Source organism: Pinus tabuliformis, chromosome 7 (genome assembly GCF_031772625.1).
Source record: "Pinus tabuliformis cultivar Carrire ecotype Pingquan chromosome 7, CPIR1, whole genome shotgun sequence".
NCBI classification, from domain to species: domain Eukaryota; kingdom Viridiplantae; phylum Streptophyta; class Pinopsida; order Pinales; family Pinaceae; genus Pinus; species Pinus tabuliformis.
Window position 1 is genome coordinate 552,794,593 of NC_142293.1, and position 17,314 is coordinate 552,811,906.

The 17,314-nt window shown below is 40.6% G+C and overlaps 1 protein-coding gene across 1 annotated transcript in view; it reads left to right on the forward strand.

The window, feature by feature from the left end:
• LOC149248565 (uncharacterized) overlaps positions 1-17,314 on the forward strand; it is a 392,334-nt gene that overhangs the window by 364,080 nt on the left and 10,940 nt on the right. Inside the window, exon 38 of the mRNA XM_089450455.1 lies at positions 2,936-3,040. Coding sequence (XP_089306581.1) covers positions 2,936-3,040 — 105 coding nt within the window. The remainder of the gene's footprint in view (positions 1-2,935; positions 3,041-17,314) is intronic.

Here is a 17,314-nt window from a genome sequence, read left to right on the forward strand (position 1 = left end):
GATCTATGTTTCTTTGACTCTATTTTTCACACAATGTGATTAGGCGCTGATATTAGGGACTAACCTCCATCTTACTTTCATCAGTCCATGCAGTTTTCCACTATTGCTACAACATTTGTTTTTCTAGGGCTTACTCTTCAATAATCACCTTTTGCCTCCATTCTGTAGCCTTAGCAGTCCTAGTTAGGGAAATCCCAATTGAGTTGGACAAGAGTCAACCAAAAGTGAGTTGAAGAGCTATTGAGGTGACAGTGGGTAGCCTTCCTTAGCTGCACAAGACTTGTTCCTTGATGCTTAGGACCTCATATTATATAGGGTGCTAGATTTTGTGTTAACAAAACCTTTGACTGTTCTCCAACAGCCAATTGCCGTACAAGCAGATCTGATCTTCCATTTCATGGTGACCAAATGGAAAATACTTGAGATAGAACAAAAGTGAAAGCTAAATAATTCTGGCAAATACACCGAGAATTTTTTATGTATGGAAACATGGGGAGCTAGAATATATCTATAGCAATGGTCTTTACTCTTTAACTCCATAACAGAACTACATAGCGCAAAGCAAACAACAGACCACAACATGTATATGATGTTACAGACCTGTATGCTGTAAGTAAACTTTGATGAAGTGACTGCCTGTCAAAACCTCAATATAGTTTTTGATTCTTCATTTCAAGCTGGTAACCAAGTACCAAAGTTCTCACAAACTGCACCACCGAAGCTACAAAACAGTAAACCCTCTCACTGATCATTCTCAACTATTGTAAATTTACAGGGAGAAGAAAGATTGTGCTTTGGAAGGTGGGGAGGGGATTTCTTATAGGCTTCAAATGGCGTTTAAGGTTTCACCAAGTCGCATTAACAGTAAATAATAGGTACTTTTGGGATCTACACGTGGTGCGTGCCTCAAGTCAACAGAATCTATTTTTCTTTTGCAGGATTTGGTATCTTTTCTCAAGATCTGTTTCTGGCCTTTTGGGATCCTTTCCCAGGTGGATCTGTGATGGAAATGGTCAGGTCCGTATCTGGAAAGGGAATTTGCAGTTCCAGTAACATAGCTTGAGACATAGTTTACAAAGCAACGTAAGACTTTTGAAAATGTGGTCAGTGGTCTAGTACTCTCACTGGAAACCTGTCTGTCCTCTGGTTCCAAGGTTGCTCCTCTCCAGCTGGTCAAAATTCCACATATGAAGCACTGTTGCATAGATCCTGGGGAAAATGTGTAAAATCATGGTCTTGTAATTACTAGGGGTCTGATGTGTTTCCTGATTTAAGATGGGCTGGAAAATATTATGTGACCAAGAGGGAGGAAAAATAAACAAACCAGCTGATAAAATATATCAGCAATGTAACAACATAAAGAAGTCAATACCATGTTTTACCCTTGAAAAAATTGACATTCATTTTTATGATCATATCTTTTAGCCTTAACATAGCATAGCTTATGATACTTCAATTTTTTATTACATTTGTTCATTTGAAAGCTTTTGAAAACTATTATATATATATATATATAAACCACATGATCCAGTCCATTTGTAAGCATAGGAAGGAGTTAGAACTTCATTTGGTCTGAACAAAAGTTATATATTGATACGATGGACTGAAAGTGAAAATTTTCAATTTCAATTGTATTTTGTTCTCTCATTTTTGGGGAAATGTTGGTTATAATAACTTACAACTGTCCTTTGACTAAGTGGCTGTGCTATGAGGAGCATTTCTATGCCAAAATTAAAATGTATCTAATTCATAATAGAAAGAACGGTTGTTCCTGTGGATGGCAACTATATATTCTTGTATATGAGAGTTGCCACAGTGAACTTGTTGGCTCCTACTTGCAATTGCCAGCTCCAAGGATGAAGTACAAGGTTGTTGTTCATTTTTTGTCTGATATGTGTCTAAAACAAAGTATGGGGATATATTAGTAAGGTTTCTGATTATCTTCACTTTATCCTTTGCTTTTCATAGGTAATGTGTGCCTCGCAATTTGGGAGAGAAGTCCCCTGAATTGATGAGGGGTCCGATATCTCAGACATCCCCTAGATGTCCCACTACCAATATTGGTCTAACCAATGCCTGGGCATCTCTGTTTCTGGACCCAAAGGCTCAGGGATGCATTCCTATGCATCTGGTTTTGGGCATAGTGCACACTACTCATTGCCTATAAAGTTGTGGCTTTTGCTCCTATGCTACAGCTCACCCATGGTTATATTGAGTTACCAAATTTAGTGTAGAGTCACACAGAGAACAAATTCTCTGCCAGCTGACAGTCTACAATTTTCCTGAACTCATATGTACATGTGTTGATAGGGCCAGATTAGGGATTGCATATAATACTGTTTTCTTAATAATAATACTACACCCTTCAAGCACTTGCACTAGTGAAGTTGCCATTTGATTTGAGTAACTTTGATTAGAGTTGCAAAAAACACAACATTATTTTTCATTGCCTGATATTCTGTTACTGAGTTACTTAATCAATTGTGTTTCTATGGAAACCTTTTAGGACCTAATTTTCTTCTAACATGATTACGATTTTAATCTAAGCACTAAAACATCACCTGAGTACTTATTAGACAGCACTCTCTTGTATTGATTTGAAACTCGATTGAATTGGGAAAGGATAAATTGTCATCTAATAATTATAGCAATGCTTTTATTGTCATGTTTGAAATTAAATTTTATTGTTTTACTTTTAACGTTAATGAGAAGCTCATTAGTACATTAGTTCTTTCATTTAGTGGCAAATACTTAAGCGTACGCATTGTCTGTAGCAATTATTGTAATTGTGTGTTATTGTGAAGCCAGAAGTGCCATGAAATTTTCCACATCAGTCAATATTTTAGTGCACATTTCGTAATCCGTGGTTCTGGATATTTTATACCCCAAAGAATTTCACATTTTATGTCAGCTATGGATGTGGTTATCTATGCAGGGTGTTGTCGCTTTTGCTTTTGATGAAGAATTTGTTGCAGAAATTGAAAGGCGGCAACAAGGGCAAGGCTCTCACAACCAAGGAGTACTAAATGATTTCTTAGAGGTTTGTTTCTTGTGATCTTTCGTTGTTTATTTCATTTCTTAAATATCAGAAATTTTCTTATGAAAATTCTTGCTTCCCTGGGACCTTTAAAAATATGTGACACATTTTGAACTAATTAGTGAATGTAAATTATCTAGGAAAATCTCTTTCTAGACTCTATAGTCAATTGTAAGATAATGTCAATTGGTTTAATCTTAGGTGGATGGGAGGGATGATTTTTATCCTTTCCACCCAAAGTCAATTTCCACAACTGACATGTTCAACTCATAACAAGTATATTGTTGTAATGGCTTCAAGCCTTGTTTTTGACTGACCTTGTGCCCTAAAGAATCTAGGGTTTACCCAGTGTACTTTCCTTGACATGAGGGGAAGTACTCGGTGGTTTTCCCTAGGCGTGTAACATAAAATAGAACACATTTTTCAATGTATCTCAACCTAGGTTATCAAACATGTCCCTGCATTTTACAGGGATGTCATGCATTTTGAAGGATCCATTCTTCATCGAATGATTAATGGCTCTATAACTCAAGGATGCAACTTTTAAAAGAAAGTATACATGGATTCATAAATCCGGGTGCAGCATGTTATGCCTCTAGAACTGAATATCAAGGGTCTTGGAAACAAAAATTCTGGAAACGACACCTTTAAAATGTTGGAGGCTGCAGTACAAAGGTTGACAAATCTCTGCTCAGAGTTGAATGAAAAGAGGAAAAATATGCATTCTGAACCATGTCCTTGTTCTGATTGTGCATTAAGCAACTCCAGGAGACAGCTGATTACTTATAGTGCTGGCGTTTTATTTACACTTACAGATATCTTTAAGTGCCTCAAGGATGCAAGATTGAATGTGTTCTCATTTAACTATGGCATTTGTGGGCAGGCTGAGAAAGCATATATAAAAGACGACTAGAAACAGCTTGCTTAAATCTGATGGTCACAGCCTTGGAATATCCCATCTTCAACTCATGTGTCTGAGGTTTGAATAGCCAAGAAGAAGTGAATTTGCAGACTTTGAATCAGCAATCAAAATATACTAACCTGGGTCATGCTTTAAGGATGAGCAGCAAGCAATACATGAGGAGATGGCAAACCTGGCTCAGGAGGAATAGTCCCCTGTAAGGCAGGTCTGATGATCAGGCCGCATGGATTGTTGATGATACAGGCAGGTGTGAGGTCAAAAATAAATAAGCATGCAACCTGCCTCTGAAATTCAGTCATCCAACAAACCGAGACAAGAATAATGATCATAGGGGCTCTATGTATATATGTGTGTGTTATTAAACATTGATTGTGTTGCCACACAATCTAGCAGGGGTCCTAGGAGGGGTACCTATGGTACAACTGCTAGACCTAATGACAACAATGGGACAAAGACCCATTGTCACCTAAGTCAATGCCTCCCACTTTTTACGGACTTTCACCAATGTGAGGAGTCCAGGTATAGAGGAAACCACTGGGATGGTAGGATCAGTGGCTAGGTATGGTGTGATTTCCAAGGCACATTCAAAGGAGAGACTCAGATAATGGCTCAATTGCTTCAAGGAGAAGTTAATGGCTCCCCAAGAAAGGCTTATGGAGGAGAATTAGACCTAGGTTTAATGATATCTAACGATGACAAGGAGACCTAAGGTCAAGGCTATTGAGATGATTAGGACCTCTTAGGAAGCTTTGAATGATGCTTATATGCCTTTAAATATACCTTTTCTATCCTTCAGAAGCTTGGACCACATGAGACCTAGGGTTTATGTATAATCTCTGGTGAAGACTCTTCAAAGTACTTTCAAGGTCAAGGTGGGATGGGAGAAAGGGTTTAGAATGATTTATTCCACTGGATACTTTGTGCTCAAACTCTCAAGAAAGCCAATGCACCTAAATGTTCAAGATGGGCTTCAAAGTTGGAGCTAGGGCTTGAGATTTCTCAAGAATCAATCGAGGGAATGCCATGAAACCTGGAGGATCACTAGAGGAGACATCGATGCAGTAGCCTATTGTTAAAATTGGCAGCTATGGCCAAACTCCATATGGGTCATCTTGTTTATGTCAACTGATATTTTTCTTGGATTTCTCTCTCCGAGAGGTGTAGGATTGATCTAGAGATCGTCCAATTCTGACATGTACAAATGAAGCTATGTATTCATTTTGATTATGGACAAATTCTCAAGGTCGGCCAACAAACTTATGTAGGCTCAGAAGCCCAACAACCACAACGATTCATCCTCAACATTCGCTATAAATACATGATGCCTCATCCTCATTTGGACACACTTCACTTCTCACACATCTCTCTCTCCTCACTTGATTGGGTACGGATTTTTCGGAAGCCTCTCCACATGTGCAAAGAAGAAGATAGTTGCTTTCAGTTTTGGACGTTGACCAGATTTGACCGAAATTTCAGGAGGCTAAAATTTCAGGTGACCAAAATCTCAAGAGGCCAAAATTGAAGGAGGCTAACTTTGACCAGTGTGACCCTATTTGGACTGCTTTTTTGTGAGGGAAATCTTTGTTTGGGTAGGCCGCATTTTTGGGCACAAAAATCGAGGCATTCTGCACTATTTGACCAACGTTGACTACAGAGAATTGACCGTAGGTTTGACTTCTGCGTTGATCGAGTTTGACTGTGATTTTCGGGATTGTTTTTGGGCTAATTTAGAGGATTGTTGGAGGTCGAGTTGATTGGGTTTGACCGAGTTGTTTTGGAGGTCAAATCTGCCCTGTTGACTAGCATTGACTTTTCTGGTTAGTGCTCTTTTGTTGTTGTTCTAAATTATCAGATTTGTAAATTGTACTATCCCACTCTATGTTAAACTATTGAAGACTATAAGAAGAATTGATCATGGGTTTCCCCACATTGGGGCTTGTCCCTGGCTGGTGCCACATCTTATGTCCTCTTGTCTTGGCTTGTCTTCTACTATTTATGTTTATGTTCTTTCTGCATTTTACTATCATGTTGATGTGATTGCTAATCTGGATATTGATATTGGGCTAATAAAGAAATTGAAGTGAAATTGCTCTAAAGCATAAAACATACCATTGTTGCCTAAAATTAACATGGTATCAGAGCTGAAGTGAAGACAAAGCCCCAGCAAGAGTGAAAGAGCAATCACCAAAGATAGTTGGACAAGGACAAAAGACTCAATGGGTTCCTCATCCTACTTCCCGGCTGAAGACAAGCTCCATGATAAATCTGACTATCATGGATGGAAGATGTTTGTTGATTTGACCTTGGAAGAAAAAGAAGTGATGGATTATGTGCAGGGTAAAATCCCTTAAACCTCCTTCAAATGCACCCAGTTGCTGCGAAGACCAAGTACAATAGGGGTGGAGTGAAAGCGAAGAATCTTATTTGGGATTCCGTTGACAAGCATCTCGTGGCCTATATCTCCGAATTGAAGACCTCCAAGGAGATCTACGATAGGTTGGTCGACATGTTCAAGGTTAGTAATTGCAAATGCTAATCAAATTCTATTTCTCAAGAATAATTGAAGGATGTTAAGAAGGGCAAGGACGAGGACATTCAATCCTATTTCTTGAGGATTATTGAGATCAAGAATGATCTACTCTTGATTGGAGAAGTCATTCTTGACAGGGAACTTACTTTCACCACCCTTGGAGGACTCCCACCTGAGTGGTATGTATTTAGAACCACTATACTCAACAATGATCAAATTCCAGGGTTTGAAGAATTGATGTCAAGATGCCTTCAAGAAGAAACAAGAATGGTGGAGCAAGAAATGCCTTCTAATAGAAGCAACCCCACCACATTCTCTGCTCATGCCAAGAGGAAGAACAATGCAGGTTGAAAGAAGCAAAGTTAAGGAAGACCAAGATTCAAAAATGGAAGGAAGGGAAGATGTTTTGTTTGCAATATGTTTGGACACTATGCAAGAGAATGTCCAAATCGAAGGGACACATCGCATGATGATGATCACAATCATTCTAGGGGCAACTTCAACAACAACAATCAAAGGAATGGCAGGTCAAATGGCAAAGGAAAAAGGAATGCGGGACATCAAGGAAATGCTCGACCCTCCAAGAAATCAAGGAACTCCAGGTACGAAGAATCCAATGTTGTTAACAATAAGCAAAAAGTGTACTATTTTATATCGACCCTCTCCACTGCCTCTGCTCAAGGCACTTCACCGAATACAAGAAAGCCCTCTCTAATTTGATAAAAAAGGAGACAAACTTGGAAATCATCCTTGGAGACGATGCCACCTATCCCGTGAAGGGAGTAGGGAATGTTACCCTTCATTTCAATCGAGGTAACACTATTCATTTCCAAGAAGTACTATATGTACCCGATCTCAAGAAGAACCTGGTATCCATTTTAGCAATGGAAGACAAAGGATTCAAGGTGGCTTTTATGAATGGAAAGGTATGTGTTTGGAAAAGAAATTTTAAAGATGCTTTTACTCTTGGTTTCAGGGTTGACACTTTATATCAAGTTGGAGGAAGTCCATTGGGAGCCATGTCTTGTGACACATCTCTACAATTTGAACTATGGCACCATAGGTTTGCCCATCTTCATTATAAGGCCCTACTCGATGTGAGACAGATGGTGACAGGTATGCCCGAGTTCAAAGTAGAGCATGAAGGTGTATGTTCGGGATGTGCCAAAGGAAAACTCACAAGGGGACCATTCACCTCAAGTAATAGCAAGACCACAAATATATTGCAATTGATGCACTTCGACATATCTGGTATGATGCTCGTAAACTCTTTGGGAGGATACTTATATTATCTCACCTTTACGGATGATTATTCTCGCAATACCTGGATCTACTTCTTGAAGAAGAAGAATGAAGTGTTCATCTAGTTCTGCCACTTCAAAGCCTTGGTTGAAAACCAGTTCGAAAAGAAAATCAAGATATTGAGGACTAATAATGGGACGGAGTACAAATCCAATGAATTCCAAGATTATTGCAGAGAAGCTGGCATTAAGAGGGAGACTCAATGCCATACACTACCGAGCAGAATGGTGTGGTTGAAAGGAAGAATCGCTCTATTATAGAAGTTGTTCATGCCATGCTTCGTGATCAAGGCCTTCTAAAGTTTCTATGGGATGAAGCTGTAAATACCGCCGTGTATGTTCAAAATTGATGCCCTCATCAAGCATTGGGCTCCAAGACTCTCGAAGAAATATACATTGGTAAGAAACCCGATGTCTCTCATTTTAGAATTTTTGGAAGTCTCGTATATTTTCATGTGCCGAAAGAGAAAAGAAGCAAATTGGGTGCATCTGGGAAGAAAGGAATCTTTGTGGGCTATAGTGAAAATTCTAAGGGATATAGAATTTATGTGGCTGGTCAAAAGGAAGTTGAGATAAGTCATGATGTCACCTTCGATGAAGATATGGCCCTTAGGAAGATCAACAACCTTCCTATTCTAAGGAAGGACAAAGAAGCTAACACAAGAAATCAGGGTGAAAAAGAGGACGAAACGATGTTTGATGTTGATGAACCTATGGATCCTATTGATCCTCCTCATGAGCCCTCCTCCTCCAAAAGGAGACCCTTATGGCTTAGGGAGACTCTCCAAGATGTTGAGAGACACATTGCACCAAAGGTGACTTTCCGTGAAAGCAAGAAGTCGAACAGGTATCAAGGATATTTGATCGCCATGAGCAATATCATTCAAAATGAGCCTTCATCATTCGAAGAAGCCGTGAAGCAACAAGTATGGAAGGATGCTATGAATGAAGAATAAAAGTCAATTATGAAGAATGATGTCTGGAATGTGGTCCCTAGACCGTAGGAAAAATCAGTTGTCTTCTCTAGGTGGCTCAACAAAATCAAGCATGGAGTTGATGGAAGTGCAGAAAAGTTCAAGGCTTGCTTTGTTGCTCGAGGCTTCTCTCAAAAGGAAGGTGTAGATTATGATGAGATATTTGCACTTGTTACCCAATACACCACCATCCGCTCGATTATAGCCCTTGCCGCCTCACAAGGATGGAATCTACATTAAATGGATGTTAAGACCGCTTTCTTGCATGGTTTAATCAAAGAGGATGTCTATGTGGAACAACCCGAGGGGTTTGAAGTACATGATTGGGAATCGCATGTATGCAGGTTGAAGAAAACTCTCTATGGGTTGAAACAAGCACCCCTGGCTTGGTATGAGAGGATCGATAGTTATCTGATGAAGCTAGGATTCACTAGAAGTGAAGCCGATCCGAACCTTTAATTTAAGGTTGAAAATGATAAACCTCTCATTTTGGTACTTTATGTGGACGATCTCCTTTTGACAGGTGCAAACCCTCTCATTCACAAATGTAAGCGGGAGTTGGCTTCTGAATTTGAGCTGAAGAACCTAGGACCAATGTGCTATTTCCTAGGGTTGGTGGTCTGGCAAAGGCCAGGCGAAATTTTCCTCTCTTAAGGAAAATATGTTGTGAAGATATTGGAAAGATTTGGGATGGTGGACTACAAGCCTGTGACTACCCCTATGGAACTTAAGTTTAAGAAGTTATGTGGTAGTGCTACTGGACCTGAATTGGGAAATGCTTCTGATATCGTCAACTCATAGGAGCACTAATGTTCTTGGTGAACTCCCGTCTGGAGATATGTTTTGCAGTTAACACATTAAGCCAATACATTTTTGAGCCTCATCATATACATTGGATAGCTGCCAAGAATCTTCTGAGATATCTTTGAGGCATTATCACTCACGGATTGAGATACACTGCTGGAAATGTGAGGCTGCATGGTTATTCTGATGCTGATTGCCCTGGCAGTGTGGTGGATCGCAAGAGCAGTTCTGGTTGCTGTTTTTCTTTGGGTTCTGCTCCAATATCTTGGATGAGTAGGAAGCAGAAATCTGTTGCCTTGAGCACCATTGAGGCCGAATACATAGCTTCTAGTATGGCCTGTTGTGAAGCTGTCTGGTTGAGGAAGCTTTTGAGTGAGTTGTTTGGACATGTGATGGATACCATCGTGATCCTCTGCGACAACCAGAGTGGGATTCAATTATCAGAGAATCTCGTGTTTCATGATATCTCCAAGCATATAGATATCATGTACCACTTTATCCGGGATATGGTACAACAAGGAGCAATAAGACTCCATCACATTGGGACTGAGTAGTAGGTCGCCGATATTCTGACAAAGTCCCTGGGGAAGGTTAAATTCTTGGCCTTCCGAGAACGACTTGGAGTCGTGGAGAGACCCTCTTATGAGGGTCCTGTATGAGATGGACATTGAGCTTTGAGAGCTCCGAGGGGCGTGGGGTACTTCTTGGAGTGGTGAACAACCATAGGGTGAGTGGTTCAACCTTCCCCTAGTGGTTTGCTGTGTACAGGGTGAGTGGTTTAGCCTTCCCCTATGATACCCCTTGGCGACATTTAGGTAGGATGAGTGGTTCATCCTTCTCTTGCTAAGAGATCCTACCCATGCAGTCTGGGACTCATGACAAGTACCTCTCATCTGGCCAATGAGTAGGGAAATGAGGATAGGGACCATAGTACTATTGATAGATGCATTATGTACTATCGTACTCCTTATGCTAGCATGACCAATATTGATCTGGGATCAATTAGAACTGAATTCGGTTTAGTAAGAGTGGTATGAGACACCCTCTTTTGATTGGAACTGACTTCGAGTCAATAAGAGTGGTATGAGACACTCTCTTTTTGGGAGTGACTTTAGCTCAATAGAGAACGGTATGATACATTCTCGATCACTTCTTTTTCTTCATAGTTCAGCAAAGCAAAGCAATGCATTGATGGCAGAGATAGTACAGATTGGCAGATGGATTAGCAGATGGACTTCTCCCTAGTTGAGAGGGAGTCTTAAAATTGGCAACTAGGGCTTCGAGATCGTACTCCTCCAGAACAACTAAGATTCTGGTCTTCTAGATGACATAGTTGGAAGCTCCTTCCAACTTGTCCTGATCTCTATGCCCGTGCAATGCCATCTCACCCAAATTATCGAATTGACTCCTCTAGGCACTGCTCAACACTGATCTGTTGTCCGGCAAGTGGAGAATTCAAAATTTTAGTGAGAAAAGTCCTCTGAGTAGAAAATTCCCCTTCTATGTGTCTTCGCTCTTCTCCGACGGATTTCTGCCCCGACAGAAACTGCGCCCTTCAAGCACTGCGTTGAGGCTTTGCGTCACTCCATCTACCTCTGCAAGCTCATGATTTGGAAATCATACCTCTCTGTCGACTCTCTTAGAGAGAGATTTCCTCGGAATCCTTGCTTCCCAGCAAGGATTGCGCAATCCCTTCAAGGGGTTTCGAATTTCTACCAAGTGCAGCTATTGGCCTCTTTGCTCAGCGCTGTATATACTCTTCCTGTTTCAAAATCAATGCTCAGATACCATGTGAAAATTCCTAATCCTCAAGGAACCCCTACTGCAGCAGAAACTGAATTTACTTCTCCTATTTGATTTTAATATACATTATCGAGTTATTATCTGAATACTGAAGCAAATTGCTTCTGCAACCTACACTAGTTTAAATTTGATTCCATGAAAAAGAAATTTGAGCAAAGAACACGCTGCATAGGAGATATTTATTTTTGGACAAAGTAGTCCCTAGAAAAACCCAATGCGAGAAAATCAATGCAACAACTTTGAGGGTTTTCTATTATTTAGCAGTAATTCTGAATACAATAGCAAAAAACTGGGTGAGTTTTACCTCACTTCACCCGCAGATTCCGGTTGATCCGACAACAAAACTGGCTAACCCTACCTGTTTCTGCGCTAACCCTGCGTAGGCCTAGTGTCAGCCTTACAGGCTCTGCATCATCTCTACGTTGTCTCTTCTGCCTACTGCGTCAACCTTCCCGGTTGTTCTGGTAGTTCCCTAGCAGTTCCCGCTTTCTGCGTGAGGGCAGCTTCTATTTATGCGCTGGCCCTTCTAGCTTTGCGTCAGGCCTACATCAGTCCAGATTGGTCCAACATCAGTCCTCCTAGCTGCTGCGCTGCCTCCACTAGCGTCTCTCTGTTTCTCTATCAGTACTCCCGAACTATCCCTGCCCCTCTGCTGCAGAATGATCACCTAGTTCAAATTCTCAGCTTCCTAGCCCCAGAAATTGAACTCTAGATCAATTCGTTCTCTGTGTGTGTGTTTCTAAATGAACCCCAAGCCTCCTTTTATACTTTTCTTGTTGAGATTTCAACGGTCGAGATTAAGTCTCTAATCAATGGCTAAGATTAAAACTTGACTTGATCCGCCTTCTAGATCATTCTCACCCATATTTTAATTAATACCCATTAATATTCTAATTCTCCTAAGTTTGGACTTAGGAACCCCATTAAAAATATTAATTATTTTAATAAAATACAATCTGGGTGGAATTTCACGAAACGGATTTTGGGTTCTTTAGAACTCATGTGCCTTAGCTTCTCCACCAATTTTCATAGCTAGAGCACGTCCGATGCTACCAGAAACTAATAGGTCACCCATTGGTGGTGGTTAACAGATTGGACCGACATTTGGAATTGAGGTTGAATGATTTATTTAGTAGATCCAACCGAGGTATTGACTTGGAATATGAAAATGAGCCGACCTGTTGATAAAATTGAAAGTTGAATATAAATGTTGGAGAATAAGTAGTGTCGACGTATATTACATTTTGATGAGATTTGTAAGGCATTTTCAAGTGATTTTGACCATGATTTGGGGGTTCTGTCGATCTCTTTGAAAGCATTTGAAAGGTCCATTCACATGAGAGAAGGCATTACACCTTGGGAGATGACTTGGGGTCTTGATCAGATATCTTATGTTGATTAGCAACCCTTATCAAGGGCTCTTTTTTGTGATTTGAGTGCTTTTGTATCCACTTGTATGATAACATGGAAGCTAGAGTGTGGCTATTGAAGCACATTTGCCTACTTTAGGGAATGCTTGGAGATTGTGTTTGTGGTTTCCGTGGAGGAGGAGCATTTAAGGGCCTTTTGAGGCTAGATGTTGCGGCAAAAGCTCCTCTATTCTCCTCATTTTGGAGATGGGTCACTCTAGAGGGCTACTTCCCTTTTATTGTTGTACATGTGGCATGAAAGGCCCTTTGATTTTGTATTTTTGATTTAATAATTATAGAAGAGGTACTTTTGTGCCTCCATAGGCTAAAATAAGGGATTATAGCTTAAAAAATAATATTTGAATGTAAAGGAAGTTGAACACCACCTTAATAAATAGAGTTGCATTTCATTGTTAGTTTTTGGTAGCATGGGATGTGCTCTAGCTATGAAAATTGGTGGAGAGGCTAAGGCACATGAGTTCTAAAGAACCCATAAACCGTTTGATGAAATTCTACCCAGATTGTATTTTATTAAAATAATTAATATTTTTAATGGGGTTCCTAAGTCTAATCTTAAGAAAATTAAAGTATTAATGGGTATTAATCAAAATATGGGTGAGAATATTCTAGAAAGCAGATCAAGTCAAGGTTTTAATCTTAGCTGTTGATTAGAGACTTAATCTCGGCCGTTGAAGTCTCAACGACAAATATATAAGGAGGGTTAGGATTCATTTAGAAACACACACTGAGGGAATGAATTGATCTAGAGTTTGAAATTTCTGGGGCTAGGAAGCTGAGAAATTTGAACTAAGTGACCATTTTGCAGCAGAGGGGCAGGTATAGTTTGGGAATACTGGGAAGAGAGGCAGAGAGCCACTAGTGGAGGCAGAACAAAACCTAGAGGGACTGACTCTGGGTCAGTTTGGGCCCACGCAGGCCTAACGATGAACTAGGGAGAGCCAACACAGAGGGTAAGTTGCCCTCACATAGAAATCTGGAATTTTGCCGGGAGCTGTCGTAACAGCCAGGGAAGGTTGACGCAAAAGCTCCAGGAGGTAGAAGAGACAATGTAGAGTAGATGCAGAGCCTATAAGGCTGACACAGGGCCTACACATGGCCAACGTAGGCCATTATATTTTTCCTTGTAATTGGATTGTCGGAGGGCATCCAACATTGTATTTTGAACCACTGCTTAATAATACAAAACTCTCAGAGTTGCTGCACCGGTTATCTTGCATTAGGTTTTTTCGGGGACTATTTTGTCCAAAAATAACGGTGTCCTATGTATCCTGTTCTTTGCTCAGTTTCTTGTTTCTTGTAATCAAATTAAATTGGTGTAGGCTGCAGAAGTAATTTACTTCAATATTATTCTGAAAATAACTTTATAATGTATATTAAAATCAAGTAGGTGAAGTAAATTCAGTTTTGTTGTAGTAGGGGTTCCTTGAGCATAGGAATTTTAACATGGTATAAGAGCATTGATTTTGGAACAGGAAGAGCAGATCTAGCGCTGAGCAGAGAGGCCAATCGCTGCATTTGGCAGCAATTCGAATCCCCTTGAAGGAATTGTGCAGTCCTTGCTGGGAAAATAGAGATTCCGAGGAAATCTCTCTTTGAGACAGTTGACAGAGAGGTGCGATTTTCGGTTTGTGAGCTTGTAGAAGCAGAGGGAGTGACGCAGAGGCTCAAAGCAATTCTTGAAGGGCGCAATTTCTGCAGGGGCAGAAATCCATCAGAAAAGAGCAAAGACACATAGAAGGGGAATTTTCTACTCAGAGGACTTTTCTTGCGAAAAGTTTGAATTTTTCACTTGCTGGGCAGCAGACGAGTGTTGCACAGTGACTAGAGGAGTCAATTCGACAATTTGGGTGAGATGACATCACATGGGCTCAGAGATTAGGACAGGTTGGAAGGAGATTCCAACTATGTCATATGGAAGACCAGAATCTTAGTTGTTCTGGAGGAGTACAATCTCGAAGCTTACGTCAAGAGTGTTGTTGTTGTTCTCGCAGATGATGATCAAAAGAAGAAGTACAAGGCCGAGTAGGGAAAGGCGAAGAGGTTCATACTCGATGGAGTTTGAGATCATCTGGTCTCACATTTGCAAGGCAAAGATACAACCCGAGAAATGTGGGAAGCTTTGTCTTCACTGTATGAAGGTTCTTCCGAACAAAGGAAGACGTGCTTAGAACAAAAGTTGCAGTGGACATTGATGCAGAAGGGAGAAGGGGTTTACTCCTATCTTCAACGTCTTCAGGACACCAAAGACCAGCTTGCTACAGTAAGGTCTACTCGTCTTGGTCATTGGTGCTCCAACAGAAGATTATAAAAAGATGTCGATGGGTAGATGGAGAACACACCAGGGCAGATACTCAGTTGCTCAAGTAGATCGATTTTCTCAGTGGTTGAAGTTCGGCTAGAGAGGGCATCAACATAGTCTGAGAGTGCAGGAAAAATCTGGAGGGGGCAACATAGAGGAGGGATGCAAAGAGTTGATGCAGGGCCTATGTAGTCACTGCGCAGAGGGTGACGTAGAAAGGCCAGCGAAAGGGAAGGTCTTCTTCGAGGTCCGAAAAACGCTGTGAAGTGAGAAATTCACCAGTAAGTTTCTCTTAGTGATTCTTCCTTTATTTTTTCTATCTGTGTCTTTTACAAAAATTATTATTGAAGATTAATAAAAGAAACCCTCATCTGTTGCACCAGTTTTGCCACATTGGGTTTTTCCGGGGATAATTGTCCAAAAATAACTGTCATTATGCTTATATGTGTGTTAGTAATTTCCTTGTATTTACTTTCCGCAGAATTTATTTGTGAAGGTTGCAATGTGTGTATTTTGATATTTTCCGTGGAAAATTGCAGATAATTTGTTTAAGTAATTTAAGAAATGGAAAAAATATTATCAGCTACTATAGTAGGATTCAGAACTTTGAATTTTCACAATGCCCACATTGATAGCTACCTCATAAGGCTTGGATTCACGAGAAGTAGTGCTGACCTGAACCTCTGCTTCAAAGTAGTCCAAGGTATGCCTTTCATTTTAGTATTATATGTTGATGTTCTATTCTTGACAGGTGGTGAGCCTCTGATTCTCGAATGTAAGCGGGAGTTAGCCTCTGAATTTGAGATGAACCTTGGATTGATGCATTACTTCCTAGGCTTAGAGATATGGTTGAGGCCTAGTGAGATTTTCCTTTCAAAAGGAAAATATGTTGTGAAGTTGCTTGAGAGATTTGGTATGGTTGAATGCAAGTCCAAGGCCACACTTACGGAGATGAACTTCAAGAAACTATGTGGAGAAGCTGCAGGACCCTATTCGGCGAATCCTTTTGAATATTTACAGTTGATTGGAGCATTGATGTTTCTCGTGAACACTCGATTGGACATATGTTTTGCAGTGAACACTTTGAGTCATTTTATGACAGAGCCTCTACATGCACATTGGATTGTTGCTAAGCATGTGCTAAGATACTTACATGGGACGATTAATCTTGGATTGAGATATATTGCTGAAGAAGTGAGACTAAATGGATACACCGTTGCTGACTAGGCCGAAAACGTTGTTCATAGGAAGAGCACATCAGGTTGTTGCTTTAGTTTGGGATCAACCATGATATCTTGGATGAGCAGGAAGCAAAAGCGTTGCTCTAAGCACAACTGAGGCAGAGTGTATTGTTGCTAGCATGGCTAACTGTGAGGCAGTTTGGTTGAGGAAGCTCTTTGGAGAGTTGTTTGAGCAAGTACTGGATATGACAATGATATTTTGTGACAACAAGAGTGGGATGCGACTTTCAGAGAACCCTGTTTTTCATGATGGGTCCAAACATATTGAGATCCGGTACCACTATATTCAAGACATGGTGCAAAGAGGAGCTGTAAAACTCCATCGCATTTCGACTAATCAAAAAATAGTAGAAATTCTCACCAAATCTTTATCGAGAGGGAAGTTATTGGTCTTCAGAGAGCAGCTTGGACTGATGGATGTGACCCTCCTGGACAAGGGTCACTGCGGATCGAGAACATTGAGTTATGCTCCTTCCCCCTTTCTAGGCTCCCAGGGCGAGGAATAGCACTGAAGAGCTCCTAGGGTTGAGGGAACTCTAGACAATAGGATATGTGCGATCCTTATCTTTCATGGTACATGGTATCTTGCTTATTCTTCTTATAGGGTGTGTGATCCTTGCCATCTATGGAAAGTTGGGTATCTCCCCCTATCATGTTTATTGAATTGGACAGAGTATACCCCAGTATGCATCCTACCACAAGTTGGGCCGGTTGGATTGCCACCCATCTGGCCAATGGGTGAAGTAACTTGAGATTAAGTGCGATGCTTGCCATTTATGGTAAGTGGTATCCTGCTCAAGTGATGAGATGCAGTTGTTCTACCACTTGATTGTTGAGGGTCAAGATGGGAAGATTAATAGACAAGGTGCGTGCGATCCTTACCTATAATGGTTAGTGGTATTCTGCCTATTATCACTAGACAATAAGGATGTGTGTGATCCTTATCTCTCATGGTAAGTGGTATCCTGCCTTT